Source organism: Bos javanicus, chromosome 6 (assembly GCF_032452875.1).
Source record: "Bos javanicus breed banteng chromosome 6, ARS-OSU_banteng_1.0, whole genome shotgun sequence".
Lineage (NCBI taxonomy): Eukaryota > Metazoa > Chordata > Mammalia > Artiodactyla > Bovidae > Bos > Bos javanicus.
The window spans coordinates 114443032-114469543 of NC_083873.1; the positions used below are offsets into that span (position 1 = coordinate 114443032).

General features: G+C 54.6%; 1 protein-coding gene across 12 annotated transcripts in view; it reads right to left on the reverse strand.

The window, feature by feature from the left end:
- Window positions 1-3590: 3590 nt before the first annotated feature.
- ABLIM2 (actin binding LIM protein family member 2) overlaps window positions 3591-26512 on the reverse strand; it is a 170234-nt gene continuing 147312 nt past the window's right edge. For 11 of the 12 annotated variants that reach the window (XR_009737171.1, XR_009737167.1, XR_009737166.1 and 8 more), the window contains 3 exons: window positions 26240-26302; window positions 26003-26083; window positions 5335-5347 (listed from right to left, as the gene is read on the reverse strand). Coding sequence is in view for 1 of the 12 variants with exons in the window: in XM_061420938.1 (XP_061276922.1) it covers window positions 5234-5347; window positions 26003-26083; window positions 26295-26302 (203 nt within the window). In the remaining 11 variants the exon portion in view is untranslated. Of the gene's footprint in view, window positions 5348-26002; window positions 26084-26239; window positions 26303-26512 lie in introns of all 12 variants that reach the window. The other variant, XM_061420938.1, reaches the window with a different exon arrangement.

Below are 26512 nucleotides of genomic sequence, written 5' to 3' on the forward strand. Positions count from 1 at the left end.
TGAGCCAAACCCTAGGATGGGCAGTGTGACTTGCCTGGCTGTCTTTCTCCTCTCATTCAAAGCAGTGAATTTGGCAGCTCTGGGTTCAGATTTCAGTGGCTTAGGAGGCACAGCTACCCTGGGAGAAGGGTCCAGAAAGAAAGGCTGGAGGCTGACATCTCCCTGCCCCTCGGATCCCAGGGCTCCTGACACAGGCCCAGGCTGAGGCTGGTTCAGGAAGGTTGCTGCCAGTGGCAGACACCAAGGCTGGCATGGAAAATGGGACTGGACTTGGCTTGGGGCTTTGGGGTGGACAGCTCCTTAGAACCAGGGACCCCTGAGGTTCAAGAGGTGGGCATGAGCTCTGGGGCACAGGGGCAGGCCTTGTAAACCTCCAGCACCCAAGACAGTGCCAGGCACAGATGGGGGCTCAGTGCATGCTCTGAGTGACCCTACACACTGGGCACCAAATGGCGCTCCACTGGACACGACGACAGGCCCCGAGCCCACTGAGGGATCCAGTCTCTATGGCCGGGGCAGCAGAAGTGTCTACTCTTCCAGGTCTGTGCTGTCTAACTGGCAGCTGCTAGTCACATGTAGCTGCTTAAACTTAACTTTAACGAAAACTTAACTCCCTAGTCACACCAGTCACATTTCAAATGCCAGCAGCTGTCGTACTGGACAGAGTGGGTATGGAACATTTTGCAGAACGTCTGTTGGGTTGGGCTGCTCTGAAAGCACTGACACCTGGGAAAGCTTTGGGCTCCAGTCTCAATACCAAATACTCCAGTGACGTCCTGGGTCACAGAGCACTGTTGTAAAACTGCCAGCCCTCTCGGAGGGAAAGTGTCAGGAAACAGACAAGAAGAATGTGCTAGAGAACTCTCTTCAACATCCTGTGATAAACCATGATGGAAAAGAATGTGGAAAAGAATGCACATACGATTATAACTGAATCACTTTGCTGCACAGCAGAAATTAACACCACATTATAAATCAGCTAAAAAATCCTAAAGGAAATCAATCCTGAATATTCATTGGAAGGACTGACGCTGAAGCTAAAGCTCCAATACTTGGGCCACCTGATGCAAAGAGAAGACTCACTGGAAAAGATCCTGATGGTGGGAAAGATTGAGGGCAGGAGGAGAAGGGGACGACAGAGGCTGAGGTGGTTGGATGGCATCACTGACTCAATGGACATGGGTTTGAGCAAACACCAGCAGATAGTGAAGGGCAGGGAAGCCTGGTGTGCTGAGGTCCATGCAGCTGCAAAGAGTTGGACACGACTGAGCAACTCAACAACAAAAATCAATTATACTTCAATAAAATGAATTCTTAAATATAACAAAATTAAAAGAAGAGAGAAAATACAAAACAATCCCCAAATAAAAGTGAAAATTTGATTTGGGGGAAGAAAGAAAAAGACAAGAATGTGTTGACATACAGGCAGGCATAATGACCTCTGGGTATGGGTGGGGAAATTCCTGGAGTCAGCAGAGGGCCTGTCTGAGAGTTTGAGCAAGCTCTGGGAGTTGGTGATGGACAGGGAGGCCTGGCGTGCTGCAGTTCATGGGGTCACAAAGAATCAGACACGACTGAGAAACTGACTGAACTGAAGTGAACTGGACTGTCTGAGGTGGGAACTTCAGAGCTGAACCAAGAGGGGAGAGTGGGGCCCCACCTGGAGAAGAAACAGCAGCCCCCAGCCCTGGGATGGAGGAGAGTGTGTGTAAAAGCTCAGAGCTTGTGCCGAACGAAGGCAGCATAGCTGTGACTTACGGGAGGGGGCAGAGTGCCTGTTGGGACGTTGACATGATCTGACCTGTGGCCGCATCACTGCAGCTGTCAGGTGGGAAATGATCTGCCCCCAGGCAAGACCGGGACCAGAAAGGTGACTGGGAAGCTGTGTTCATTCAGGTGAGAGGTGAGGGTAGAGGGTGTATGGTCAGGGTGGCCACGTATCCGGTTCGCCTGGGACAGGCCAGGTGTACACTGTGTCCCAGGGCCATTGGTAACTACCACCTTCTAGTCTCAGGCTGTTTTCTGATCTGGATAATTCCGTGAAGGTGTCTGCTGAGTTGGAGAGATGCCGAGAGATGCTTTGGGTAGAACCAGGACCTCTGATGGGCTGTCCTTGGTGGGGAGGGAAATGCTTTCATTTCTGTCCTGCATCATGAAGTATATACTAAGACAGGGCACAGTATGTACATGTGGACAGGCTTTTGGGGCTTCGTGAGAGTCATCACTGTCATCACAATAAGATTAGAGATTGCTGTGGATTAAATGTGTCCCCAGATTCATAGTTCAGTTCAGTTCAGTCGCTCAGTCGTGTCCGACTCTTTGCGACCCCATGAATTGCAGCACGCCAGGCCTCCCTGTCCATCACCAACTCCCAGAGTTCACTCAAACTTGCGTCCATCGAGTCAGTGATGCCATCCAGCCATCTCATCCCCTGTCGTCCCCTTCTCCTCCTGCCCCCAATTCCTCTCAGCATCAGAGTCTTTTCCAGTGAGTCAACTCTTCACATGAGGTGGCCAAAGTACTGGAGTTTCAGCTTTAGCATCATTCCTTCCAAAGAACATCCAAGACTGATCTCCTTTAGAATGAATGGACTGGTTGGATCTCCTTGCAGTCCAAGGGAGTCTCAAGAGTCTTCTCCAACACCACAGTTCAAAAGCATCAGTTGTTCGGTGCTCAGCCTTCTTCACAGTCCAGCTCTCACATCCATACGTGCATAACCGATGCCCTAATCCCTCATGTGACGCAGTAAGAGGCGACCTCTGGGAGGTAATCAGGTCGCAAGGGTGAGGCCCTCAACAAGGGGGCCAGTGCCCTTGAAAGAAGCTGGCTAGGTGAGAAGAGAGATGCTCTCTGTCTGCCAGGTGAAGACACAGCCCACACATCTGACCTGGCCCGACCAGCACTTTGATCCTGGGGCTCCAGGCTCCAGCACTAAGAGAACTCGGCGTTTAGTTGTCTGAGGCTCCAGTCAACGGTTTGTGTTAGAGCAGCCTGAGTGAACAGAGGTGGAGGTTACAGACTGTTTCATCCCAGGGCAGCAGCTGCTAACCTACTGGGCAGGCGCCCGTCCTTTCCTTAGCCACGAGCTCCAGGGCCACAACCAACAGCCTACTTGTGGATCCCGGGATGCCATCTCCAGCCCTGTGTCCTCTCCTGTCCCTTCACTGGCCTCCAGGAACACGTCCTCATCTGGCAAGACTTAAGTTTGGCAATGCCTTCTCAGAAAGCCTCCCCTGACCTCTGGGGTGTGTATGGGGCTTGCTTTGGGGACCTTCTCCAAAGGGTCAGTCTTATCATGGTCTGTGTACTGGTCTGTCTCCCCAGCCTGACGGCAGCAGGTATCAGCCTCTCTCCCGTCAGCACTTTGGCCTAGGTGAGGGGCTCAGGGCCCCAGCCCGAGGGGCTGTCTCTGCCAGGGCTGTCCTAGGGCCATCCCACGGCTGACACGGGGTCTGTCCAACCCCCGGCTCTGTGCCCGCTTCCAGGATGACCACTTTTCGCGGATGCCCTCCCCAGGCGCTGGCAGCAGACGGGGGCCCGTGGCTGGAAATGACAGGCGTTTATAAGAAGCAGCTTTTCACTTTCACAAGTTGTAATACATCATCCTTTATTTTTTCCAGGCTCCCCTGGTCTGACAAGACGTTCACTAGTGAGAAAATAGGGGTTTCCAGCGGCTCGGGCTCAGCTCGCGACGTGGAGGGAAGCATTTACTAGGTGCTGAGGAACCCCCTCCCTGGCCGAGCCGCGCTGGTGAGAAGCCGGGTGCACAGCAGGACTACAGGGGGCTGAGTCACGCGGACTGAACAGACGGGGAAGTCCAGGACGCACAGGAAGACGCGGCGGCACGAAGGTTGTGCCCACACTCTGGGGACACCTGCGCCATGTTTCATAGGCCCCTCGATGCGTTGTACCAGCGTTCTGGTACCACATCCCACCTGCACGGCCGGCAGGTCCCCCTGCCGACCTTGCCGGTCTAGACAGCATCTCCCATCCCGTCTTCCCGGAGGGTCTGGGTGTCATTGGTCTCAGGACCGGACACCAGCCTTCCCTCGCTGGGGGTGTTTTATAGGGGGCGGAGCGGGCAAAGCGGGACTCCAGGGCCACGTGACCAAGAGGACGCTCTGCAAGCTGCGCAAGCGTTATCTGGGGCCGTGGGAACCCTTGATTCGGGGGCTGTGGCCATCAGGGAGGATATTTTCTGCAAGGCTTGGAAAACGACAGCGAGAAACGCAGGGCGGCCATACTTTAGGCGTCCTTACAAACCGCGGTGGGGGGTGTGTGGGCTGGGGGGGGGTCTGCCTGGGGGGGTACCTGTGTGACAGGCCAAGAAACAAAAGAAAAAAGCACGAAGGAAGCAGACAAGGAGCACACACAAAACCACAAAGCACACGGATGCGAAGGTGGAGAATAAGGCTGGGCGCGCTCCCTTTCAGCGGGACCATAAAATTAAACTCTTTATATATGTCGTCTTTGTGTTTAAGTAGGCTCTACTCTTTAACAAAATAAAAACTTCTGTGTTAACTTTAAAGATATCGCTTAGGCATCTAAGGGATGACCTTGCAAGAGGAACACGGCGCACGGAGGGCCCCGGCAGAAGGTGTGCCTTCAGGTTGAAGGTCCTCACTAAACACAGATCCATCACGAAGGCTGCAAAAATCGACCCCCATGCTTCTGACAGCCCCGGGGAGGCCCAGGGCGGGGGGCGGGGGCCTGCATGCCAGGCCGTGCCTCCCAGGCTGAGCAGGGAAGCGGGGCCACGGATACCAGGAGCCGGGTGCCCAGCCACCGGAACCCGTCAGCGCCCACCACTGATTACGCCTCCTCGGGCATCCACTCCCGCCCTCTGTGTGCCCCGGAGGCCCAGCGTGGGGAAGACACTGCAGGGAGGTGGGAGGGTGGGCTGCGTGCGTCTAAGTGGTCCTGCATCTCCGGGCAGTGACCTTGCCGCGTCCTCCTTCCTGATGGCAAGCGGCAGTGGGGAAGGACAGTGCAAAGCCAGGGGTCTGGGCCGCAGACTAGGCGCGGGCGTGGTGATGGCAGAAACCAGAAACGGGGGCTCCACCTGCTCCGGGACCTCCTCCCACCCCCAGTCCCCACCAACCGGCCCTCCCCAGGCGCCCACCGCCCACCCGCCCGCCGTGGACAGAGAAGCCATAGCCGAGTGCAAGAGGAGGGGGTCTGGTGGTTCCCGCAAGTGCGCCCATGGTCAGGGTCCCCCCACCCCCTGGCAGCGTCAGAACAGCAGGGCTTTCTTCTTGAGGTCATTCCTCTTCCAGAGGGCCAGGCGGTCAAACTCTTCCACACTCATCCCAAACACTTCCTGGAACTCCTCGGGCGACAGGTGTCTCTGCAAATGAAAAGGGAAACCCAGAGCGGGGCAGTGAGTGGCCTGGCCAAGCGCCCCCGGAGGCGGGGCCTGCAGAGAGGATGGGGGGTCTCCCTGGGTGCACCTGGCTCCCCAGCTTCCCTCTGCATCCCCGGAGGCGGGGCCTGCAGAGAGGATGGGCGGTCTCCCTGGGTGCACCTGGCTCCCCAGCTTCCCTCTGCATCCCCGGAGGCAGGAACTGCAGAGAGGATGGGGGCGGTCTCCCTGGGTGTGCCTGGCTCCCCAGCTTCCCTCTGCACCCCCAGAGGCGGGGCCTGCAGAGAGGATGGGGGTCTCCCTGGGTGCACCTGGCTCCCCAGCTTCCCTCTGCATCCCCGGAGGCAGGAACTGCAGAGAGGATGAGGGGGTCTCCCTGGGTGTGCCTGGCTCCCCAGCTTCCCTCTGCATCCCCAGAGGCAGGGCCTGCAGAGAGGATGAGGGGGTCTCCCTGGGTGTGCCTGGCTCCCCAGCTTCCCTCTGCATCCCCACCAGTCTGCTCTGCAGTGGACAGAAGCTGGCATAGAGGAGAGAGAGATGGTTAGGGGACCCACGGTGAGCAGCTGCCAAGCAGGGGCCAGAGCCCTGACTCCTGACACCTGCAGAAGCCTCTCCCACCACAGACCGAATGCAAATCAGGCCTGGAAACGGCAGGGGGTGTGCACACATGGTCACGTGTACCGTTTTATTTCCTTCTCATGGCTGCTGTGTGAGCAGGAAGTGTCCCCACTGCTCGCACGAGGACATGGAGGCAGACAGACCCAGGCCTCAGTTCAAATCCTCCCTCTCCCCACCCACCTCTGCTGTGTGACCCCGAGCAAGTTTCCTGTCTCTCTGAGCCCCAGCTAGCCTGCCTAGAGTCTCAGCCTACTCACATGTAAATGGGGTCACCCTGGCACACCCTGGAGTTGTGGGGTGAACGAGTCAGCACAGGTCAGCTCCTAGGGCTGAGCCCGGCCCTGGGCAGGAACAGTGAGCCCTGGGCACAGTTATTACGATCTGAGATAGAGCCACCTCTGTCGCCACTTGACGCCACCTAAATTCTAGACTCCTCTTTGCAGGTGTCTGCTTCCTTCGCCCTTATGTCTGTCTTCCTCAGCCGGTGCTGAGTAACTTCTTGTCCTTCAAGACCCAGCTCAGGTGGGCACGGCACCCTCTCCTGGGGGGCTTCCCAGGAGGAGTGAGGCTGGCCCTCCCCGCTGCCTGGGAGGAGCTGGGGAGAAGATGGAAAGGGGGGCGGGAGCATGCAGCAGGGCCAGCTGCGCCCCCAGAGGGCCTGGTTCAAAACCCCCTCCCGCCCCCATGTAAGAAGTGTGGCTTCCGAGAGGCTGCATGGAAACCAGCCTGGCCGTTCCTCCTCATGCTTAGCAGAATCACCTCAAGACCCAGCAGATCCCCAAAGACCAAAACTGGGGACTCGCACAGGTACCTTCACACCCGTGTTCACAGCAGATTATCACACCCACTCCAAAGCGGAAGCAACCCAAGTGCCCGCTGAAGGACAAAGGGGTACACAAGATGAGGTCGATTCAGACTCTGGAACACGACTGGTGAGTACTCAGTCGCGCCTGACGCTTTGCTACTCCACGGACTGGAGCCTGCCAGACTCCTCTGTCCACGGGGATTCTCCAGGCGAGAACACTGGAGTGGGTAGTCATGCCCTCCTCCAGGGGATCTTCCCGACCCAGGGATCAGAAACCTGCTGCAGGAGGGTTCTTGGCAGGCGGGCTCTTCACCACCAGTGCCATGGGGAACATGATTCATCCAGAAAAAGTCGTGACGCTCTGACCTTTGCTACAACACGGATGGGCGAGGAAACAGGCTAAGTGAGTCCATTTGTAGGAAACATCCAGAGTGGGGAACATCCTCAGGGACCACAACCAGCTCAGTCACTGCCGGGAGCTGGAAGAGGAGGGGGCTGGGGAACAGCTGGTCGGTGGGCATGCGGTTTCCTCCTGGACCCAAGAACCGAGTTCTGGAATTTCGCAGAGGCAGTGGAGGCCACACAACATTGAGAACGCGCTAAAGGCAGTCAACCGTATATTTTTAAATGGCTGCAATTGTGAATTTTATCATTAAAAAACCTAGTTCCTGCCAGAAAAAAGAGTGCTTTCTTGAATTTAAAAAGCACATCCTCCTAAAGGTTACTGTGATGATCGAGAGAGAAAATGGTGTGAAGACACGTGGGGAACGATGGAAAGCAGAAACAGCCATCACCGCCAGGCATATCTCTCACAGAAATCACAGCCCTGTGTGACTTGCCCTGGGTTTTGGAGCCCAGTCACGGGCATGATACGGGGGAGGGGACTCAAGGGACGCCTTTATGCTGAGTCACAGGAAGTGTGAGTCTCTCAGTTGTGTCCAACTCTTTGGGGCCCCCATGGACTGTAGCCTGCCAGGCTCCTCTGTCCCTGGGATTCTCCAGGCAAGGATACTGGAGTGAGTTGCCATTTCTTCCTCCAGGGAATCCTGCTGACCCAGGGACGGAACCCACGTCTCCCTCACTGCAGGTGGAGTCTTTACCTCTGAGCCACCAGGGAAGCTCTAAAGTCCCTCCTGACTGAACCTAGGCCTAGAGGCCTCAGAACTGGCACCCACAAGCAAACCCTCACAGACACACCGCCACACACGGGGACACACACATCCCATCCAGCTAGCCTCGGCCGGGGAGGGGCCGTCCACCGCCTGCTGCCATCTCAGACCCGCAGACAGGAACAGGGTCAGAAAAACACTCATACCCATGGTGCTGAGCCAGGGTCTCCTGACCAGCTGGGGAACCCACAGCTCAGCCCACGGGGACTCAGAACCATCATCCAGAGAGCAGCACCAGCTTCTGGGGGCCACGTCATGACCCTCCCTGTGACTGTGGGGCCAGCAAGATGCCAGAGAGGACGGATCGGGGAAAGCCGTGTCTCCTCCCACTGGGCTTGTGTCGTGTGGGTGCCTGACGCAGAGTCCTAAGACCCCGAGGGTGAGGCCGGGACTGGTTAACAGGAGTGCAGGGGGGTCAGAGAAAGATCAGAGGCCTGAGCGGGATGCTGGTCCTCAGGGCACGGCCCTGGGGAGGTGGGGGTGAGGGGCAAAGGGCTCCGAGGTGGCGGTGGACAGGGATCCTGGGAAGAAGTTTGGAGTGGGCTCACGGGGTGGCGTCCAGCCCCCCTGCGGCCTCTGGTCTCCTGTTTTAGGGCCCTTGGGTGGGTCTGGGGTTGGGTCTCCCAAGTGATGACACGTGGGAGGGAGGAGACGGGAGGGGAGCTACAGGGGTCGCCGTGTTCTAAGCTGAGAAGGGGAGAAGGGCGTAATGAGGGTGGCCCCGTGCTTCCCACCTGGGGGCCTCCTGCTGGTACAGGGGGCAGTGGCAGGGCCCGTGGGCACTGCAGGGCCCAAGCAGCTTGTCCCTCACTCCAGGCTACAGCTGTGGGGTCTGTAGTACAACCTCTTATCACCCCCGGCTGGTCCCACTGCCTCCAAGGGGAGAAGGGCTTGAGGCACCCTGCTCCTGGCAGCTGGCCACTGGCACTGAAGGTAATCCCACTCACGGCAGAGTCAGGACCCCTGTCCCGGGCTCCCCCTCAACTGCCTGCTAGCCAAAGCTAGTTGAACCTGCCTACCAGTGCAGGAGATAGGAGAGATACGGGTTCGATCCCTGGGTTGGGAAGATCCCCTAGAGGAGGGCATGGCAACCCACTCCAGTAGTCTTGCCTGGTGAATCCCATGGGCAGAGGAGCCTGGCAGACAATAGTCCCTAGGGTGGCAGAGGGGGACACGACTGAAGCGACTCAGCACACATGCGCTGCCTGCCACAGAGCACAGATGGCCCCAGAGGCTTTCTGACCCCAGCCCAACTCCCCCAGTCACTGGTTCCTGAAGGCTCCCTGGAGAAGGCTGGCCTCCCCCGCACCTTAGGTACCCACCAAGGCCAGGCTTGGCCAAGCTCCTGCCTGAGCCGGCAGGAAGCAAGCCTGAGGCACAGTGCCTGGGTGGAGGGACATTCTGGGACGGCCCTCACTTCTGGGGGTGCACTGTTTCCCCCAGGAGCACCCCTGGGAAGGAGGCATGGAAGGGGTCCCACATGCTCAGCTGGGGGTTGGCCTGTTGGTCACTGTCCAGGACGGGACTGTGCAAAGGCCTTGGGCCCAAGAGCCAGACTCACAGGAACCCTGTCCCGGCTCCAGGCCTGCCCAGCTGTGCAGAGCGGCACGACCTCAGCTGTGACATCTGTAAAATGAGAATTATCTGTGCCTTCACCCCGTTCTTCCTCTGCCTGGAATGCCGGCCCCTCCGGTCCACCTGGGGAACTCCCCCCCACCCCGAATCCCCAGACCTGGGTCTGAGTCTCAGCTCCTCCAGAAAGCCTCTCCTGACTGCACCGTCACCGCAGGCTCCCGGGTCCTCAAGCCTCCTCCTTCCCCGTGGTGTGGATACTCACACCACAGCCAGTTTCAAGCTTCCAGGAGATGCTACTGAATGAGTTGGAAAGAGGCGCCCAGGGGAACTTGCTGTAGAATACGCCTTCCATGCAGATGCGATGGAGGCAACCCACCCCAAGGACACAGATGGTAGTGAAAACTGGCAGAGGAATTAGGGAGAGGGGAAGTTGTCTCTGTTACCTGTGGTTTAAATATAATTTATGAATCTCAAGTACACTTGATGTGCTTTTCGGTAATGGCTCAGTTTAACAACCAGTGTGGAAAATGCTTGAAAATTTAACAATAGGAGTTGCTTCACAGCCACCAATCTAAGCGAACTGTACTCTGGTTCCCTCTGTAAGGAACACCCCAGGGTGGGAAAGGGGACCTGTGTGCCTAGGACCCTGCACAGGCTGCTCCTGGGTAGTGGGGTGACCGGAGAGCTGGGAGGGCTGGAGACAGCTCTCTCCTCACTCACTTGTGGGGCATCAGGTGCCGGGACACAGAAATAAACCAGACCGGGCGCCTCCACCCCACAGCGGTCTCACACCTGCCAGGGAAGAGGGTCAGAGAGCAGTGAAGCCCATCTGAGGGCCGAAGATCTGGAGGCCTGATGCCCCGTGAAACGTCAGGGAGGCTCCCACTAGCATCTCATGGCCACAGGTAGTTTTCTGAGGGCGAGGACCTGACTTCACCTTGAGAAATGGAGTACTCCTGCCGTATCAGTGAACAAGGCTGTCACAGTCCATCAGCGATTCTGGCCCTCTGAAGGTGTGTTTCTGAGCCCTAAGGGCACTCAGGAAGGAAAACAATACCTGCCATCCAACAGCCATCAGGCTGCAGTCTGCGGTGAGCACAGAGGAGCTCGGGATGTGAAAACAGGCAGGATTCTGGCTCAGAGAGCAGAGATGCCCATGGAAAAATGCACGTGGAAGGAATGACTTCCGTGAACCCAGACTCTTTGCCTTCCCATACACAGAAAAGTGCTGAATTCCTTAGCTGAGATTTCTGCTGCGTGCTGAATCGCTTCAGTCGTGTCTGACTCTTTGTGACCCTGGGGACCATAGCCCCCCAGGCTCCTCCCTGTCCATGGGATTCTCCAGGCCAAGAATATTGCAGTGGGTTGCTGAGACCACCTCCAGTGGATCTTCTTGACCCAGGGATCGACCCTGGGTCTCTTATGTCTCCTGCATTGGCAGCCGGGTTCTTTACCACTATTGCCACCTGGAAAGCCCCTGAGATACCTGGTTTTCTTTATCGCACAGAAACAGTTGTGATGTTCCGACTACTCATGTGTTATGCTGTGCTGTGCCAAGTCGCTTCAGTCATGCCCAACTCTGTGTGACCCTTGGGACTGCAGCCCATCAGGCCACTCTGTCCCTGGGATTCTCCAGGCAAGAACACTGGAGTGGGTTGCCATTTCCTCCTCCAGGGGATCTTCCCCACCCAGGGGCGGAACCCACGTCTCCTACATCTCCTGCTTTGGCAGGCAGGTTCAGTATCACTGGCGCCCCTCCTCCTCTGTTGCAAAACTTCCATATAACTTGACTCCTCCCCTCCTCCTTGGAGCCATTCTCTCAGGGCTACTTGAGATGCTGTCTCCCAGGCTTGAAGTCCTAAAAATCTTCACCGAACAAAACGTAATTCTCCACGATTAGGTTGTGACTATTTTTTTTAAGTCGGCAACCTTGTAACCAGCTCTGCTGGCAAGAGTTCCCCGGAGACAGGACTCAGTAAGGACTGAGATGGAATATTTCCTGCTGTATCAGTAAACAAGGGTGTCACAGTCATATCAGAGACTGCAGCCCTTGGTGTGAGCCGCTGAGCCCTGAGGGAATGCAGGAAGGAGAAGAATATTCGCTATCTAAGAGCCATCACACTGCAGCCACTCCTGACGGTGAGCCCTGAGGAAAGGAAGCTCCGGATGTGAAAACAGGACACTGGTCTCAGACAGGTGAGGTGTGTGTGAAAGGAATGATTTCAGCGAGTCCAGGCTCTTGCATCTTCCCTTACACAGAGAAGCACTAAATTCCTGAACTTGAGATACCTGGTTTTCCATAATTAACAATCTTTTGATGTCCAGATCACCAGCCCCTTGTCACAAACTTCTTTATAACCTGGATTCCCGCCCCACCTCAGCTCTCTCAAGGTCACTTGAGATGCTGTCTCCTGGGCTCGAAGTCCTGAAATTTCCCACTGAATTAAACAACTCTCGATTTTCAGGTTCTGACTGTCTTTTAAGTCAACAAGCTTGTAACCAGCTCCATCGGCCAGGGCTCCCTGGAGACAGGACTCAGTAATGACGAACCTCTGCTCACAGCAAGAGCTCATCGAGGGGCCAAGGGATGCATGGCTGTGCCAGATGCACACTTGTGCTCATACCCAGGGAGGTGGCGGGGCGGTGGTGCCCACAGGATGCAGACTGAGCCCCAGATGGGGACGTCTCCTGCGTCACACAGCCCCAGCAAGCAGCACTTGGAAACTCAGACCTTCAGGCCAGGGGTCCAGGGCTCTTTCTGAGAGGCTGCCCCCAGCTGCTCCTTGGGACCACATGTGGGTCAGACAGGCAGGTCCACGTAGCCAGGGGGCCATTGGTGGCAGCAACCCCCAACTCTTTCTGGATCACAGACCCTCTGAAACATTAATGAAGGGCCCATCTCGGTAGAATTATGCGCACTCACACACCCTTAGCATCCAGGCTTCAGGAGGCACCACGGACATCCTGTGGTCTACTTGGGTGAAGGAGGAGATAGACAGAACAGGCTCCATCTTGAAGCAGGACTGCACCTTGGGCTGGGCTGTGGACTTTAAGCTCTATGCCCAGTATCTATGGAAATGACATACCAATGGAAAACCAGGCCCCTGGAAGGAAGAGCCCCAGGGCTGGTACGTAGACTCTCCCTCATCTAAAAGAATACCCTAATTATCTGTGTAACCAAATACAATCATACATTCTATTATGCTTATTGGGGTATGATCACAGGCCTACTGATAATTGTCCACTGTTAACTACCTAGGCTTCAGATCAGATCAGATCAGATCAGTCGCTCAGTCGTGTCTGACTCTTTGCGACCCCATGAATCGCAGCACGCCAGGCTTACCTGTCCATCACCAACTCCCGGAGTTCACTCAGACTCACGTCCATCGAGTCAGTGATGCCATCCAGCCATCTCATCCTCTGTCGTCCCCTTCTCCTCCTACCCCCAATCCCTCCCAGCATCAGAGTCTTTTCCAATGAGTCAACTCTTCGCATGAGGTGGCCAAAGTACTGGAGTTTCAGCTTTAGCATCATTCCTTCCCAAGAAATCCCAGGGCTGATCTCCTTCAGAATGGACTGGTTGGATCTCCTTGCAGTCCAAGGGACTCTCAAGAGTCTTCTCCAACACCACAGTTCAAAAGCATCAATTCTTCGGCGCTCAGCTTTCTTCACAGTCCAACTCTCATATCCATACATGACCACAGGAAAAACCATAGCCTTGACTAGACAAACCTTTGTTGGCAAAGTAATATCTCTGCTTTTGAGTATGCTATCTAGGTTGGTCATAACTTTCCTTCCAAGGAGTAAGCGTCTTTTAATTTTATGGCTGCAGTCACCATCTGTAGTGATTTTGGAGCCCAGAAAAATAAAGTCTGACACTGTTTCCACTGTTTCCCCATCTATTTCCCATGAAGTGGTGGGACCAGATGCCATGATCTTCGTTTTCTGAATGTTGAGCTTTAAGCCAACTTTTTCACTCTCCACTTTCACTTTCATCAAGAGGCTTTTGAGTTCCTCTTCATTTTCTGCCATAAGGGTGGTGTCATCTGCATATCTGAAGTTATTGATATTTCTCCCAGCAATCTTGATTCCAGTTTGTGTTTCTTCCAGTCCAGCGTTTCTCATGATGTACTCTGCATAGAAGTTAAATAAACAGAGTGACAATATACAGCCTTGACAAACTCCTTTTCCTATTTGGAACCAGTCTGTTGTTCCATGTCCAGTTCTAACTGTTGTTTCCTGGCCTGCATACAAATTTCTCAAGAGGCAGATCAGGTGGTCTGGTATTCCCATCTCTTTCAGAATTTTCCACAGTTTATTGTGATCCACACAGTCAAAGGCTTTGGCATAGTCAATAAAGCAGAAATTGATGTTTTTCTGGAACTCTCTTGCTTTTTCTATGATCCAGTGGATGTTGGCAATTTGATCTCTGGTTCCTCTGCCTTTTCTAAAACCAGCTTGAACATCAGGAAGTTCATTGTTCACATATTGCTGAAGCCTGGCTTGGAGAATTTTGAGCATTACTTTACTAGCATGTGAGATGAGTGCAATTGTGCGGTAGTTTGAGCATTCTTTGGCATTGCCTTTCTTTGGGATTGGAATGAAAACGGACCTTTTCCAGTCCTGTGGCCACTGCTGAGTTTTCCAAATTTGCTGGCATATTGAGTGCAGCAGTTTCACAGCATCATCTTTCAGGATTTGGAATAGCTCAACTGGAGTTCCATCACCTCCACTAGCTTTGTTCGTAGCGATGCTTTCTAAGGCCCACTTGACTTCACATTCCAGGATGTCTGGCTCTAGGTCAGTGATCACACCATCGTGATTATCTGGGTCGTGAAGATCTTTTTTGTACAGTTCTTCTGTGTATTCTTGCCATCTCTTCTTAATATCTTCTGCTTCTGTTAGGTCCATACCATTTCTGTCCTTTATGGAGCTCATCTTTGCATGAAATGTTCCTTTGGTATCTCTGATTTTCTTGAAGAGATCCCTAGTCTTTCCCATTCTGTTGTTTTCCTCTATTTCTTTGCATTGATCGCTGAAGGAGGCTTTCTTATCTCTTCTTGCTATTCTTTGGAACTCTGCATTCAGATGTTTATATCTTTCCTTTTCTCCTTTGCTTTTCGCTTCTCTTCTTTTCACAATTAGGCATATGAATCACAGGTTAACTTTGTATCTTTCTTTTCCTTTGTTCAGACTACTTTCAGGGAATTTGAGGAGGCGGGTTTGGGCATGTACACTTAGGGTATATAAGGTTTTCACAAAAAATAGTTGGGGTCCTTGGCTAAGAGAGACTCTGCCTTGGGCCACCAGTGTAATAAGCTGCACTCCACCATCTGCACTGTCCTTCCGAGTGCGTTTGTTTCCTGGAAGGCGTGGCTACACGATGGGGATGCCATCACCCCCTGCGACGATGGGGGAGCACTGCCAGGCTCGGGAAGGGACTTCACGACACTTGCTGCCATCCTCACCCGCCCTGAGAGCCTGCTCTCACCTCACAGCTTCTGGAAGCACAGGCTCAGAGAGGTCCCGAGCCTCGCCCTGGGGCATGCAGCCCGGGGCCCAGGCCAGGAGGCTCGAGAGCCAGGCCCTTTCCTCAGTCCCGACCACCTGCCTCCGGCGGCTCCTGAAAGCGTCCCAGGCTTCGTGGTGAAGGCCCTCGGCTTGAGCTTGCCCTGCTTGCCGGGACTGGCCTGCCTTGATTCCCCTGCAGGCCTCGCCTATTCCCACCACCTCACCAACCTCAGATGCCCACTGCAGCCCACCAGCCACCACCAGACCCCTGCTCCAGTGGGTGCTGAGCAGGTGGCCTCAGGCCCAGACCCCCTCAGCCTGTGACTCTAGGAGCTGTGTTCCTTCAGAGGCCTGGGCCCCACAGCACCTCCCCGAACTGTCACAGGGCACAAGGAGGCCCTGTCTGCAGAGGGGGCTCCTGCTGAGCGGGGTCCATGCTTCCTGCTCCTTGACCTCATCACCACAACATCACCACCATGACGACATCACCACGACGACGACACCATCACCACAACACCATCACCACCATGACAACGTCATCACCACGATGTTGTCATCACCATGATGTCATCATGATGACACCATCACCATGACGACATCATTGCCATGACATCATCATTACCACGATGACACCATCACCATGACACCATAATCACCACAATGACACCACCACGACATCACCACCACCACCATGATGTCATCATCACCATGATGACACCATCACCGTGACATCATCATAATCACCATGATGTCATCATCACCACGACAACGTCATCACCATGACATCATCATCACCATGATGATACCATCACCGTGATGATGTCATTGTTGTCATAAGGACAATGGCCCCTGCTGTCTGTGGAGTGATCCTCTGTGCCAGACAAGGACCAGGAGCTCTCCATCACCAGCTTGTGACCTCGCCATAGCTTACTGGGTAGGACGGGGATGGAGGCTCCGAGATGTGGACTGATGTGGCTGCCAGGTGGCCCCGAGGCCCTGCATCACCATGTCCTCTCCCACCTCTCCCACCATGGCTCTGCCCCGTGGCGGCATCTATAAGTTCTGAAACATGCCAGGCTCTCTGCCACCCAGATCCTGCAACGCTCTTCCCCCACTTCACAGAGCAGCTCCTCCTCCTTCTGCAGGTCCCAGCTCAAATGTCCCCTCCTCCCGGGGGCCCTCCTGGGTTGCACTATCCAAGCAAGCAGGCCCGGGGTCACGTGCGTCCCTCAGTACTGAGCATGGCTGACCTCATCTGTCTCAGTACCTCTTGGGCAGCATGGGCCTGATTTCTGTCCTCATCCAGGGATGATCTGTGCTTTGCATCCCTGAGTCCAAATCTGTGCTCTCACCTCCTCGGTCACGCTGCCTCCCAGCTCCCCCTCCTCCAGCAGGGCCTGCCCTTCTCTCCGCAGGCCTCCCTCTTCCCTCCCCACCCTCCACCACTAAAGTCCTACCACCTGTCCTGGCCCTCCAGCATGGCTCATGTTTGTTCTCCGTGTCTCATCAGGAGGCCCTAGGGTCCCAGAGGCTATGGCAGACGCGTCTCCCAGACACAACTGCGTGGCTGGGAACATAGTCACCAGCAGTCTGTCGGGTTCTTCTGAGACCCATCAGACCGGTCAGATGAGTCTAAACAAAGGATGTATTCTTTAACCTCAGGACATTGGGTTTAGGTGCATTCCTACAACACAGGCTTTTCCTGCTTGAGCAAACTCAGGTGTGTGTTTAGCTCCAGGGTCTGGCACGCGGGGAGCTGCTCAGCCCTGCCTATGCCAAGTGCTCAGAAAGGAGCACCCTGGGGACCGCAGTCTCCAGGCCTCGGGAGGACACACCCTCCTTCCCCACCTATTCAACGGCCAGCCTTGATCTCTGTAGGAGTCAGCCAGGCCCGGCCCTGGTGCCCAGGTGTTTGGCCAAACAGTCCAGGGGTGGTGAAGCTATTCTGACCACATGTTCATGCCTACAATCAGCCTTTAAGTGAAGATGCAGTGGCTGCTTTCACTCTGCTGGGGCAAACACTGAGGGCTTCCCGGAGGAGGAGGAATTCTGCCTCTACATGTCAGCTCCTTCCTGAGTGTCCAGTTGGCTGCCCTGCCCCGCAGATGCCACACCTGCCAGCCCCACAGGAAGCCAATTCCTTAAATTAAATTTCTTGATGTTGGGTTGGTCAAAGTTCATTCAGGTTTTCCATAACATCTTGCTGAAAAATCCAAATGAACTCTTGGGCGAACTCAATACTTGTCTGTCTGCATCTCTCTATGTCTGTCTGTCTGTCTGCCCATCTGTCTCCTGTTGGTTCTGCTGTTTCTCTGGAAGGCCCTGGCAGACATACTTTCCTACCTAAGGAGCAGACTGTGTGCTCTGGGAGGTTGGCGTGTGGAAGAGGGGTTAGACATCAATACTCCATACTGTAATTAATCTGGGAAGACACACAGCAGAGTGGCCCCACGTGATTTCTTAACCAGAACTCCAGATCTGCTTCCTAGAAGCTGCAGGGCCTGGGGACATCCTCCAGCCTTCTCTGTACCCCCCCAAGCCTTCTCTGTACCCCCCAAGCCTTCTCTGTACCCCCCCAAGCCTTCTCTGTACCCCCAAGCCTTCTCTGTACCCCCCAAGCCTTCTCTGTACCCCCCAAGCCTTCTCTGTACCCCCCAAGCCTTCTCTGTACCCCCAAGCCTTCTCTGTACCCCCCAAGCCTTCTCTGTACCCCCCAAGCCTTCTCTGTACCCCCCAAGCCTTCTCTGTACCCCCCAAGCCTTCTCTGTACCCCCCAAGCCTTCTCTGTACCCACTGCACCAAGTTGCGAAAACCAAGTACAGCAATGTGTCGAGTGCTTGGAACAGCTTGGTGGTGATGATCAAGTGCTTTTTAAATAAGCCACATCTGATAAACTCTCAAGCATCCTGCTTTGTCCCAGTACCAGGCATCCAGGAGGGGCTTCCCTTCTGCGGGTGACCAGGCGGTGCCTGACCCTGCCTCCGTTCACCACCAGCCACCTCGCTTTTCCAGGCAGTTCTCAGCAAGCACTGTCTGGCCTGCCCGTAGCACTCCCTTTTCCATGGAAACCTTTCTCCAATTCATGCTGGCCCACGTGGCTCTCAGGTTGGTAAAGACGGGGGGACACGGACAAGACAACTGAAACTGCACATCATACCGCCTAGGGCTCTCCCATGGCAAGCGCTCCTGACTCCTGAACAACTGAATAAGCATTCAAACCGCCCAGCCGGACCGGCACAGTGATGTCATCTAATGACTCAGAGGGACTAAGTAACTGGTCCAATGTCACACAGCTAGAAACATCATGGAGACTGACTCACACCCAGGTCACCCGGGCCCGGACCCGAGGTGCTCTCTCCCTCCTCCAGGGTGCCGTCTTTGGACGGCAAGAGGCTGACACACAGTGAAATGGCCATGTCTTTGGGCGAATGCTGGGCCTAAGAGTGCAGGGCTGGCCTTAGTAAGTGGACGCTGGAGTCTGCCCAGGACAGGCAAGGCTCTTCCCCTCAGGGTGGAAGCTCCAGGCAGGGCAGACCCTCAGAGGGCACCTGTCGAATGCAGGAGGACCCAAGAGCCCCCAAGGCATAAGGCCCTTGGGTGCTGGGGTAGGGTTGAGACCTAGACCCTCTGGGAGAGAAAGTGCTGGATCTCAGGTATGGCATTAAACTGGCCCCAGACGGGTCTCCCTGGGAAGCCTGGTCCTCACCCTTCCCATGGGGATCCAGAATTCATCCGACTGCTGTCCGGGTGACAGTGGGGAGGGCCACCACACCCTTTCCAGATTCCTGCTCGAGACTATGGGGTACCAGGCGCCCACCTGGCGTCTTTGTCTTCGCCAGGCTGAGTCCTCAATTCCCTTGTCTGTGCCCCACAGGCCAGAGCATCAGGCATCGGCAGAACCTGGGTCCACCCTGCTGAACCCAGTGACTGCCATGTACCCACCACCCCATCCTGACACCCTGGAGTCACCCCAAGTATGTCCCTGCCCGTCGCCACAGCACCCTTCCACCTCGACCCCCAGATACGGCCTGAACGCACCCGCTTCTCACCTCAGCACTGCCACCGCCCTGTCCAAGATGCCATCAGTTCTGGCCCAGACCACCCAACCACCTCTTCAACCATCTCCTGTAGGCACACAGACAGCCCAGGCTTCACAGTGCAGCCTCAGGCACGGTTTTGAATACGAATGTAATCATGTCATCCCGCAACTTGAGCACGGCCCCTGCTGCGTCCTGCCCCAGGGCCTCTGCGCCTGCTGTGTGCTCACCTGAAATGCTCCTCCTACCTGCCGCTATCCCCTGTGTGCAGGTACACACACACACACACACGATCAGGCACACTTATCACGCCCACTTAACTGTTCAGTTCAGTCACTCAGTCATGTCCGACTCTGAGACCCCATGGACTGCAGCACGCCAGGCTTCCCTGTCCATCACCAGCTCCCAGAGCTCACTCAAACTCATGTCCATTGAGTCACTGATGCCATCTAACCATCTCATCCTCTGTCATCCCCTTCTCCTGCCTTCAATCTTTCCCAGCATCAGGGTCTTTTCAAATGAGTCAGTTCTTCGCATCAGGTGGCCAAAGTATTGCAGTTTCAGCTTCAGCATCAGTCCTTCCAATGAATATTCAGGACTGATTTCCTTTAGGATTTAATGGTTGGACCTCCTTGCACTCCGAGGGACTCTCAAGAGTCTTCTCCAGCACCACAGATCAGAAGCATCAATGCTTAACTGTATCCCTTTTAAAATGCTCATGGGCCCACGTTCCTCTCCTTTAGAGCCCCCATCTCGGGCTATAATTTTATACCCTCATTAGTCATCAGTGGATGGACGTCTGCCTCCCCTTCAGGCTGAGTCTGAGGGCAGCACTCCTGCTGGCTTTGGCTCACCATGCATCCCCAAGGCCCGGCTCGACGCCTGGCCCATATTCACCAGGCTAGTGAGGCTCAGCCAAACACTCTGTGGTAAGGCTGGATAACAAGATTTGACCACTGACAAACAGAGCGGTCCTCCTTCCAGGGGCTGACCCCACATCCCTGGTGGTGTGGTGGTGTGTGGGCACCACCAGCTGTGCCCCCACATCCACCGTCTCCCCTTGCTGGGCACACAGCAGACCCACTGCTTTGCTGGGTGACGGAGCCCCAGCCAATGGCCTGTCATCCACAGCCTGGTCCCTGCCACCCGCCCCTGTGTGGGATGGGAACAGGGCAAGACCCAGCAGGGCTCCTGGGCACGGAAGCCCTCCCCTGTCCCTTGTCTGTCAGGGACAGACGCCAGCCAGTGACCTCCCCTGAGTCTTAAACGGCAGATTCAAACAGCTGCTAGTCAGGGAAGGGAGAGGATGCAGAGACACAGGAGGAGCAGCCAGGAAGCGACAGTGCAGCCTTGGGAGGGTCCTGGTTTGCCTCAAAGGGTGCACGTAATAACGCTGTTTGAGCTCTTTATAGAACTATTTCTCAGAAAAGTGGAAGTGATAGTCACGCAGTCATGTCCGACTCTTTGTGACCCCGTGCACTGTAGCCCACCAGGCCCCCCTGTCCACGCATTTTCCAAACAAAAATACTGGAGTGGGTTGCTATTTCCTTCTCCAGGGGATCTTCCCAACTCAGGGTTTGAACCCAGGTCTCCTGCACTGAAAGCAGACTTTTTACCTTCTCAGCCATCATCCCTGGTCCCGTGAGCTGGCGACTCATGGACCGAGGAGTCTGCCATTTCCTTCTCCAGGGGATCTTCCCAATCCTGGGATCAAACCCAGGCCTCCTGCACTGCAGGCAGATGTTTTACCATCTGAACCACCAGGGAAGCCCTCAGCAAGTGAAGAATCTGCCTGAAATGCAAGAGACTAGGGCTCCATCCCTAAGTCAGGAAGTTCCCCTGCAGGAGGAAATGGCAACCCACTCCAGTATTCTTGCCTGGAAAATCCTACAGACGGAGGAGCCTGGCGGGCTACAGTCCATGGAAAGAGCTGGACACAGCTGAGAGACTAACACTTTCATTTTCATAAAACTAGAAGGTTGCTGAGAAAGTAATTGTGATTTTTGCACTGTTGAAATTTGCCATTTGATAGTAGAATACATTCTAAATAAATGTTGTTAGGTTATATATCATTTTAATATGCATCTCTCCTTTTTTTTTGCTAATGACTTGTCCCTTGCTGTTTATTTTATATTTATTGTAGAAGATGGAAACAATGATGTTAGACAAAAGCAAATTCGAGTGATTTTTCTTATTTGGGCTCAAAATGGGTCATAAAGCAGTGGAGACAACTCACAACATCAGCAACACACTTGGCCCAGGAACTGCTAACAAGTGTACGTACAAGTGCGGTAGCGGTTCAAGAAGTTTGGTAAAGGCGACGAGAGCCTTGAAGATGAGTGGAGTGGCTGGCCATCGGAAGTCAGCAACAACCAACTGAGAGCCATCATCGAAGCTGATCCCCTTACGACCACACGAGAAGCTGCTCCAGAACTCAGCGTCGGCCCCTCTATGGTCGTTCAGCACATGAAGCAAACTGGCAAGGCGAGAAAGCTCGAAGCCTCGTGAGCTGACCGCAAAGCACAGAAACTGACGTCCTACAGCATCGTCTTCTCTCGTTCTACACAACAACGGTGGGCCATTTTCTTGATCGGATTGTGATGTGTGACAAAAAGCAGATTCTATATGACAGCTGGCAACGACCAGCTCAGCGGCTGGACCAAGAAAAAGCTCCAAAGCACTTCCCAAAGCCAAACTTGCACCAAGAATGGGTCACGGTCACTGTTTAGTGGTCTGCTGCCTGTCGGATCCGCTATAGCTTTCTGAATTCCATCGAAACCGTTTCATCTGAGAAGTATGCTCAGCAAATCGATGAGATGCCATGAAAACTGCAACACCTGAAGCCAGCAATGGTCAACAGAAAGGAGCCAGTTCTTCCCCACAGTAACGCCCGACCACACGTCACACAACCAATGCTTCAGAAGCTGAACAAATTGGGCTACAAAGTCTTGCCTCACCTGCCATATTCACCTGACCTCTCACCAACCGACTACCGGTTCTTCAAGCACCTCGACGACTTTTTGCAGGGAAAACACTTCCACAACCAGCCGGAGGCAGAATGTGTTTTCCAAGAGTTCATGGAATCCTGAAGCACAGATTTTTACACTACAGGGATAAGCAAATGTATTTCTCATTGGTAAAAATGTGTGGATTGTAACGGTTCCTATTTTCATTAATATAGATGTGTTTGAGCCTAGTTACAAAGATTTAAAATTCATAGTCTGAAACCGCAATTACATTTGCACCAATCTAATAAAACCCCCAATAAATGGAAGACGTCAGCACTCTTCATTCCAGGGAAGGCCAGCTGAGGCCTTAAGCTTCAAGGAACCAGAAAAGCTCACCAAGAGATTACCTGAGACCAGATTAAATGAGTGCAGGCCCTGCAAACACCTTATCAGCAACTCCACCTTTGAACTAGAAAACTCAAGGAACCCTCTCAGGTTGGGACACAAAGTCCCCCTTTGCCTGGCAGAGCAGTTCAGCTCTTCTTTCCTACTTGACCCAAAGCCTTGTCTTGGAGATTCAATTTGGCAGCAGTGCACAGAGGTCAAGTTTTGGGCAACAGAACAGGCACAGGACTAGCACGCAGCTGTCTAAAAGGAAGGGCAGACTCCCATGAACTGGCGTGGAAAAGGTTCACAACAAATTTAAAAGAAACAAAGTAGATGCCAAGAGGCATCAGCAGTACAAGCCTGCTTATCCAAACAGAATTCAGTTATCTCTGGGCATTTGTGAGAAAAAAAAAAAAAAAGATTTCCGGAAACAGGTCCACCCCGGAGCTAACAAGAGTTATGACTCGGTGGGGGAATTCCATGGAATGCTTATGTTTTTCTTCGTGTTTTTCTGGACTTTTACAAGAGTTAGGAACTGTTTTTATATTAAAAATTAAGCTCTCTCCCCTAAGATGAAAACATTATTGTATCTTTCTCTCCTGCTGGGATGCAGCCCACCCCCCATCCCTGGAGCCCTTCCTGGCTCAGGGCCCAGCTCCCAACCCAGGAGGATGTGAGACACACCCTGTGTGGCAACACCTCCAACCTGCCTCCTGGGGTGGCTGAGATCAGGAAGAGAAGGACCAGAGAGCAACGCATGCTCTGGGGTGTTCTTGGAAATGGGGGTGACGAAACTCATTACCCCTCATGTCCAAGGCTTTTTTTAAAAAAAGGGAAATGTTTACATGTATTAACCATTTGCTATTTTGCACCTTCATTCTGTACTGTAGCAAAATAAAGGGGGGGATGGGAGTTGGTGAAAGGGCACCCCACTCCCTAGGAGGGAAACAGCAAGTCCCAACGGGCTGGTGGCCCCGCGGCCGCTGGTGGGTCAGGAGCAGGAGCTATGGGCACCCTGCTCTGAGCTCACCGGCCCCCCTGCCCCCTCCCCCGCCGTGGCGAGAGTGGGAGCCCTCAGGGCGTTCACAGTTTGGAAACAACCATGCACCACCATGCGAGCCCTTGAGGCAGGTCCTGACAGAGCCACCCAGCCCGGAAGTGCCCTGTTTTATAGCAGTGAGACCTGAGCACAGTTACCAAGGGCCTCACTTCAGCAGGAGCCAGAGTGTGTCCCCTGCAAAGGACTCAGGGGTTGTCACCCTGAGGCCCAGGCAGCGGCCGCCCTGGACCCTGTCCTCCAGACCACGTGTTGGGTACTCCCTGAGCCTGATTCGGGGCCTGCTCTGTTCATTCCAGGCTTCCCAGGTGGGGCTAGCGGTAAAGAACCACCTACTAGTGTGGGAGATGCAAGAGACGCGGGTTCGATCCCTGGGTCGGGAAGATCCCCCGGAAGAGGGTATGGCAACCCACTGCGGTATGCTTGCCTGGAGAATCCCATGGATGGAGGAGCTTGGTTGGCTAAGGTCCATAGGGTCACAAGCGTTGTACACACCTGAAGCGACTTGGCAGGTATGCAGAACATACCTGTTCTGCCACACTGAACAGTTCACAGAACATGGCCACAGTTTATTGCCTTCTGTGCGTGCTTAGTCACGTCCGACTCTTTGTGACCCCATAGACTGCAGCCCACCAGGCTCCTCTGTCCATGCAATTTTCCAGGCAAGAGTACTGGAGTGGGTTGCCATTTCCTCCTCCAGGGGGATCTTCCAGACCCAGGGATCGAACCCAAATCCAATTGGCAGCCAGATTCTTTACCACTGAGCCACCTGGGAAGCCTTAATGTCATAATCATGAGCAAATAATTTGTGAAATACTTTTAATGCACGGCATGGTTTTCAGTTTTTAACTGGTAATAAAAAGGTTTCTTTGCAATTAAACATTCCATGGATGACTTTGGCTAAGGCAGGCTGTGAGAGAGGAGAGAACACTGTGTCGTTTATCAATAAGGGAATGAAATTAGTACCTCAAATCACACGCAAAATCCAGTCTTGTTACTGTTAACATTGTCCTTATGTTTTCAACTCTTAGCAATAGCTGCACCACTAAATAGCTGCTAGTAAAGAGTTAAGTGGATAAATTACCGTATTTACCCACATTACGTATTTATACCGTAATTATCTGAGAGCCCAGCATCCGCCCCTGTCTCAAGGTCCTAGGTCCCAGGTCCCAGAGCCCCTCAGGGAACCCCACTGGGTCTCTTCCATCCAGACTTCGAGTCTGGGGGAGGGGAGGTGAACGTCTGTCCCTCTGTGAGGCCGGCACACAGCGGAGGCGCTCAGGAAACAGGGGAGAACCTGGGTCTGGGGGCTTGATCAGACCTCACCCGAAGCCCTGTCGGTCACAAGAGCTAGCAGTTCCCTTTCATCTTACTTCTGGTGACTCACTGGAAAAGACCCTGATGCTGGGAAAGATGGAGGGCAGGAGGAGAAGGGGACGGCAGAGGACGAGATGGTTGGATGGCATCACCGACTCAATGGATGGGAGTTTGAGCAAGCTCCAAGAGATGGTGCAGGACAGGGAAGCCTGACGTAGCGACTGAACAACAACTTTTGGTCAGGCTCCATCATCACAACAGGAGATTGATCCCCGCCCCGCCACCGCGCAGCCCCACCAGCGTCCCCGTCCCTCCTTGCGACCACTGCCTGGAGCCCTGGGTGAGGGGCTCTCGTGCCTCTTATGAGCACAGCTACCCACCCAGCAGATATCAATGTCATCTTAAAGGAAGATCAGGGCCCCATAGCGTCCATCTGGACCCCCTGAGACTGCGCTTCTTTTCAGACCCACCTGGCCTGGACTGGGATGGGCTTCCGCCTGGCAGCCCTGTCGAGCCCCCGGCAGTGCTGGGGCCCCTGGGCCACATCCACGCCCTTACTGCTCCCTCCTGGCAGCCTCCTGAGCCCGCACCCACCCCACAGCTGCTCCCAGCCCCTGGGCACAGACAGGGCAGGTGGCCCTGGGCCTTTAGGAGCCCCCAGACCCCTCACCCCTGTGAAGCCTTCCCAACACGGCTCAGGAGGTGCAGTCCGCATTGGTTTCCTGGTGGGAGGATGGTGAGGATAAAAGAAAGTTTTTATGCATGCTGACCACCGGGGACCATGGCTCGTGGTGGGGCCTGGTCAAGAGATGTCACCCAGACATCCTCTGTGCCCTCGTCCTGCAGGTCCTTCAAACATACCCTTGCTCCCAGAGTTAAGCACCATTCAAGGTCAGGGTGAAGGTGATCAGATAAGAAACCACAAACCGTGCTGATTTTCCCAGAGTTCAAGGAAGAGGCGAATGTTACCCAGTTAAGCACAGTGACGAAGCCTTCCTGGCCCCAAACCGCTGCAGCTGTGCGCCTCTTGGCAAAGCCATCTTTGTTGGGCACGTAACCACGTTCTCCGGTCTTGCAGACAACTCAGGTCCTTGACTCCGAGCCCATCACTCGGCCCTGCACATCACTGTGGGGACCTCGGGGGTGGTGTGTCAACACGCCGGGTGGGGAGAGATGTTGCCGGCGGACGTGCCCTCCACCCCTGGGGCCCCCTCACCTCCAGTCTCGTCCGATCCACATCCTTGGGCAGCTTCACTCGGATCCGGTTTGTGACAATAAGGGCGTCATACGGATAGATCTGCAGGGAGAAGGAAGCCCGGGGTCACCCAGGGAGCAGGTGCGTCTGTGAGGAAGGAGGCCAAGAGCTGAGTCGAGGCTAAGGAAGAGCTACGTACATGCGTCCACATCTGACACACACATTTCACGGGAAAGCACAACAAAAGGAACGTTTAACCTGGGCAGGTGAGGCGCAGCAGGCAGAGGTCAGCGCGGGAGCGGGTGGCCCTTACCTTGTATTCTGTAAGAGAAGCAGAGACCACAGGGGCCAGCTCAGAACTCGCACAGGCTCGGCCCAAAGGTGGAGCAATCCCACCCGGACCCCGCCCTGCGGCCAGACGGGCCACGCCGCCTCCACCCCGCAGCATCCTCGGAGCTGGGGGTGGGGGGGGCCCTGGGGTCTCCGTGGGAAGCCAGGAGCAGGAGGCATGGTCTGGAGACTGGAGGCCAG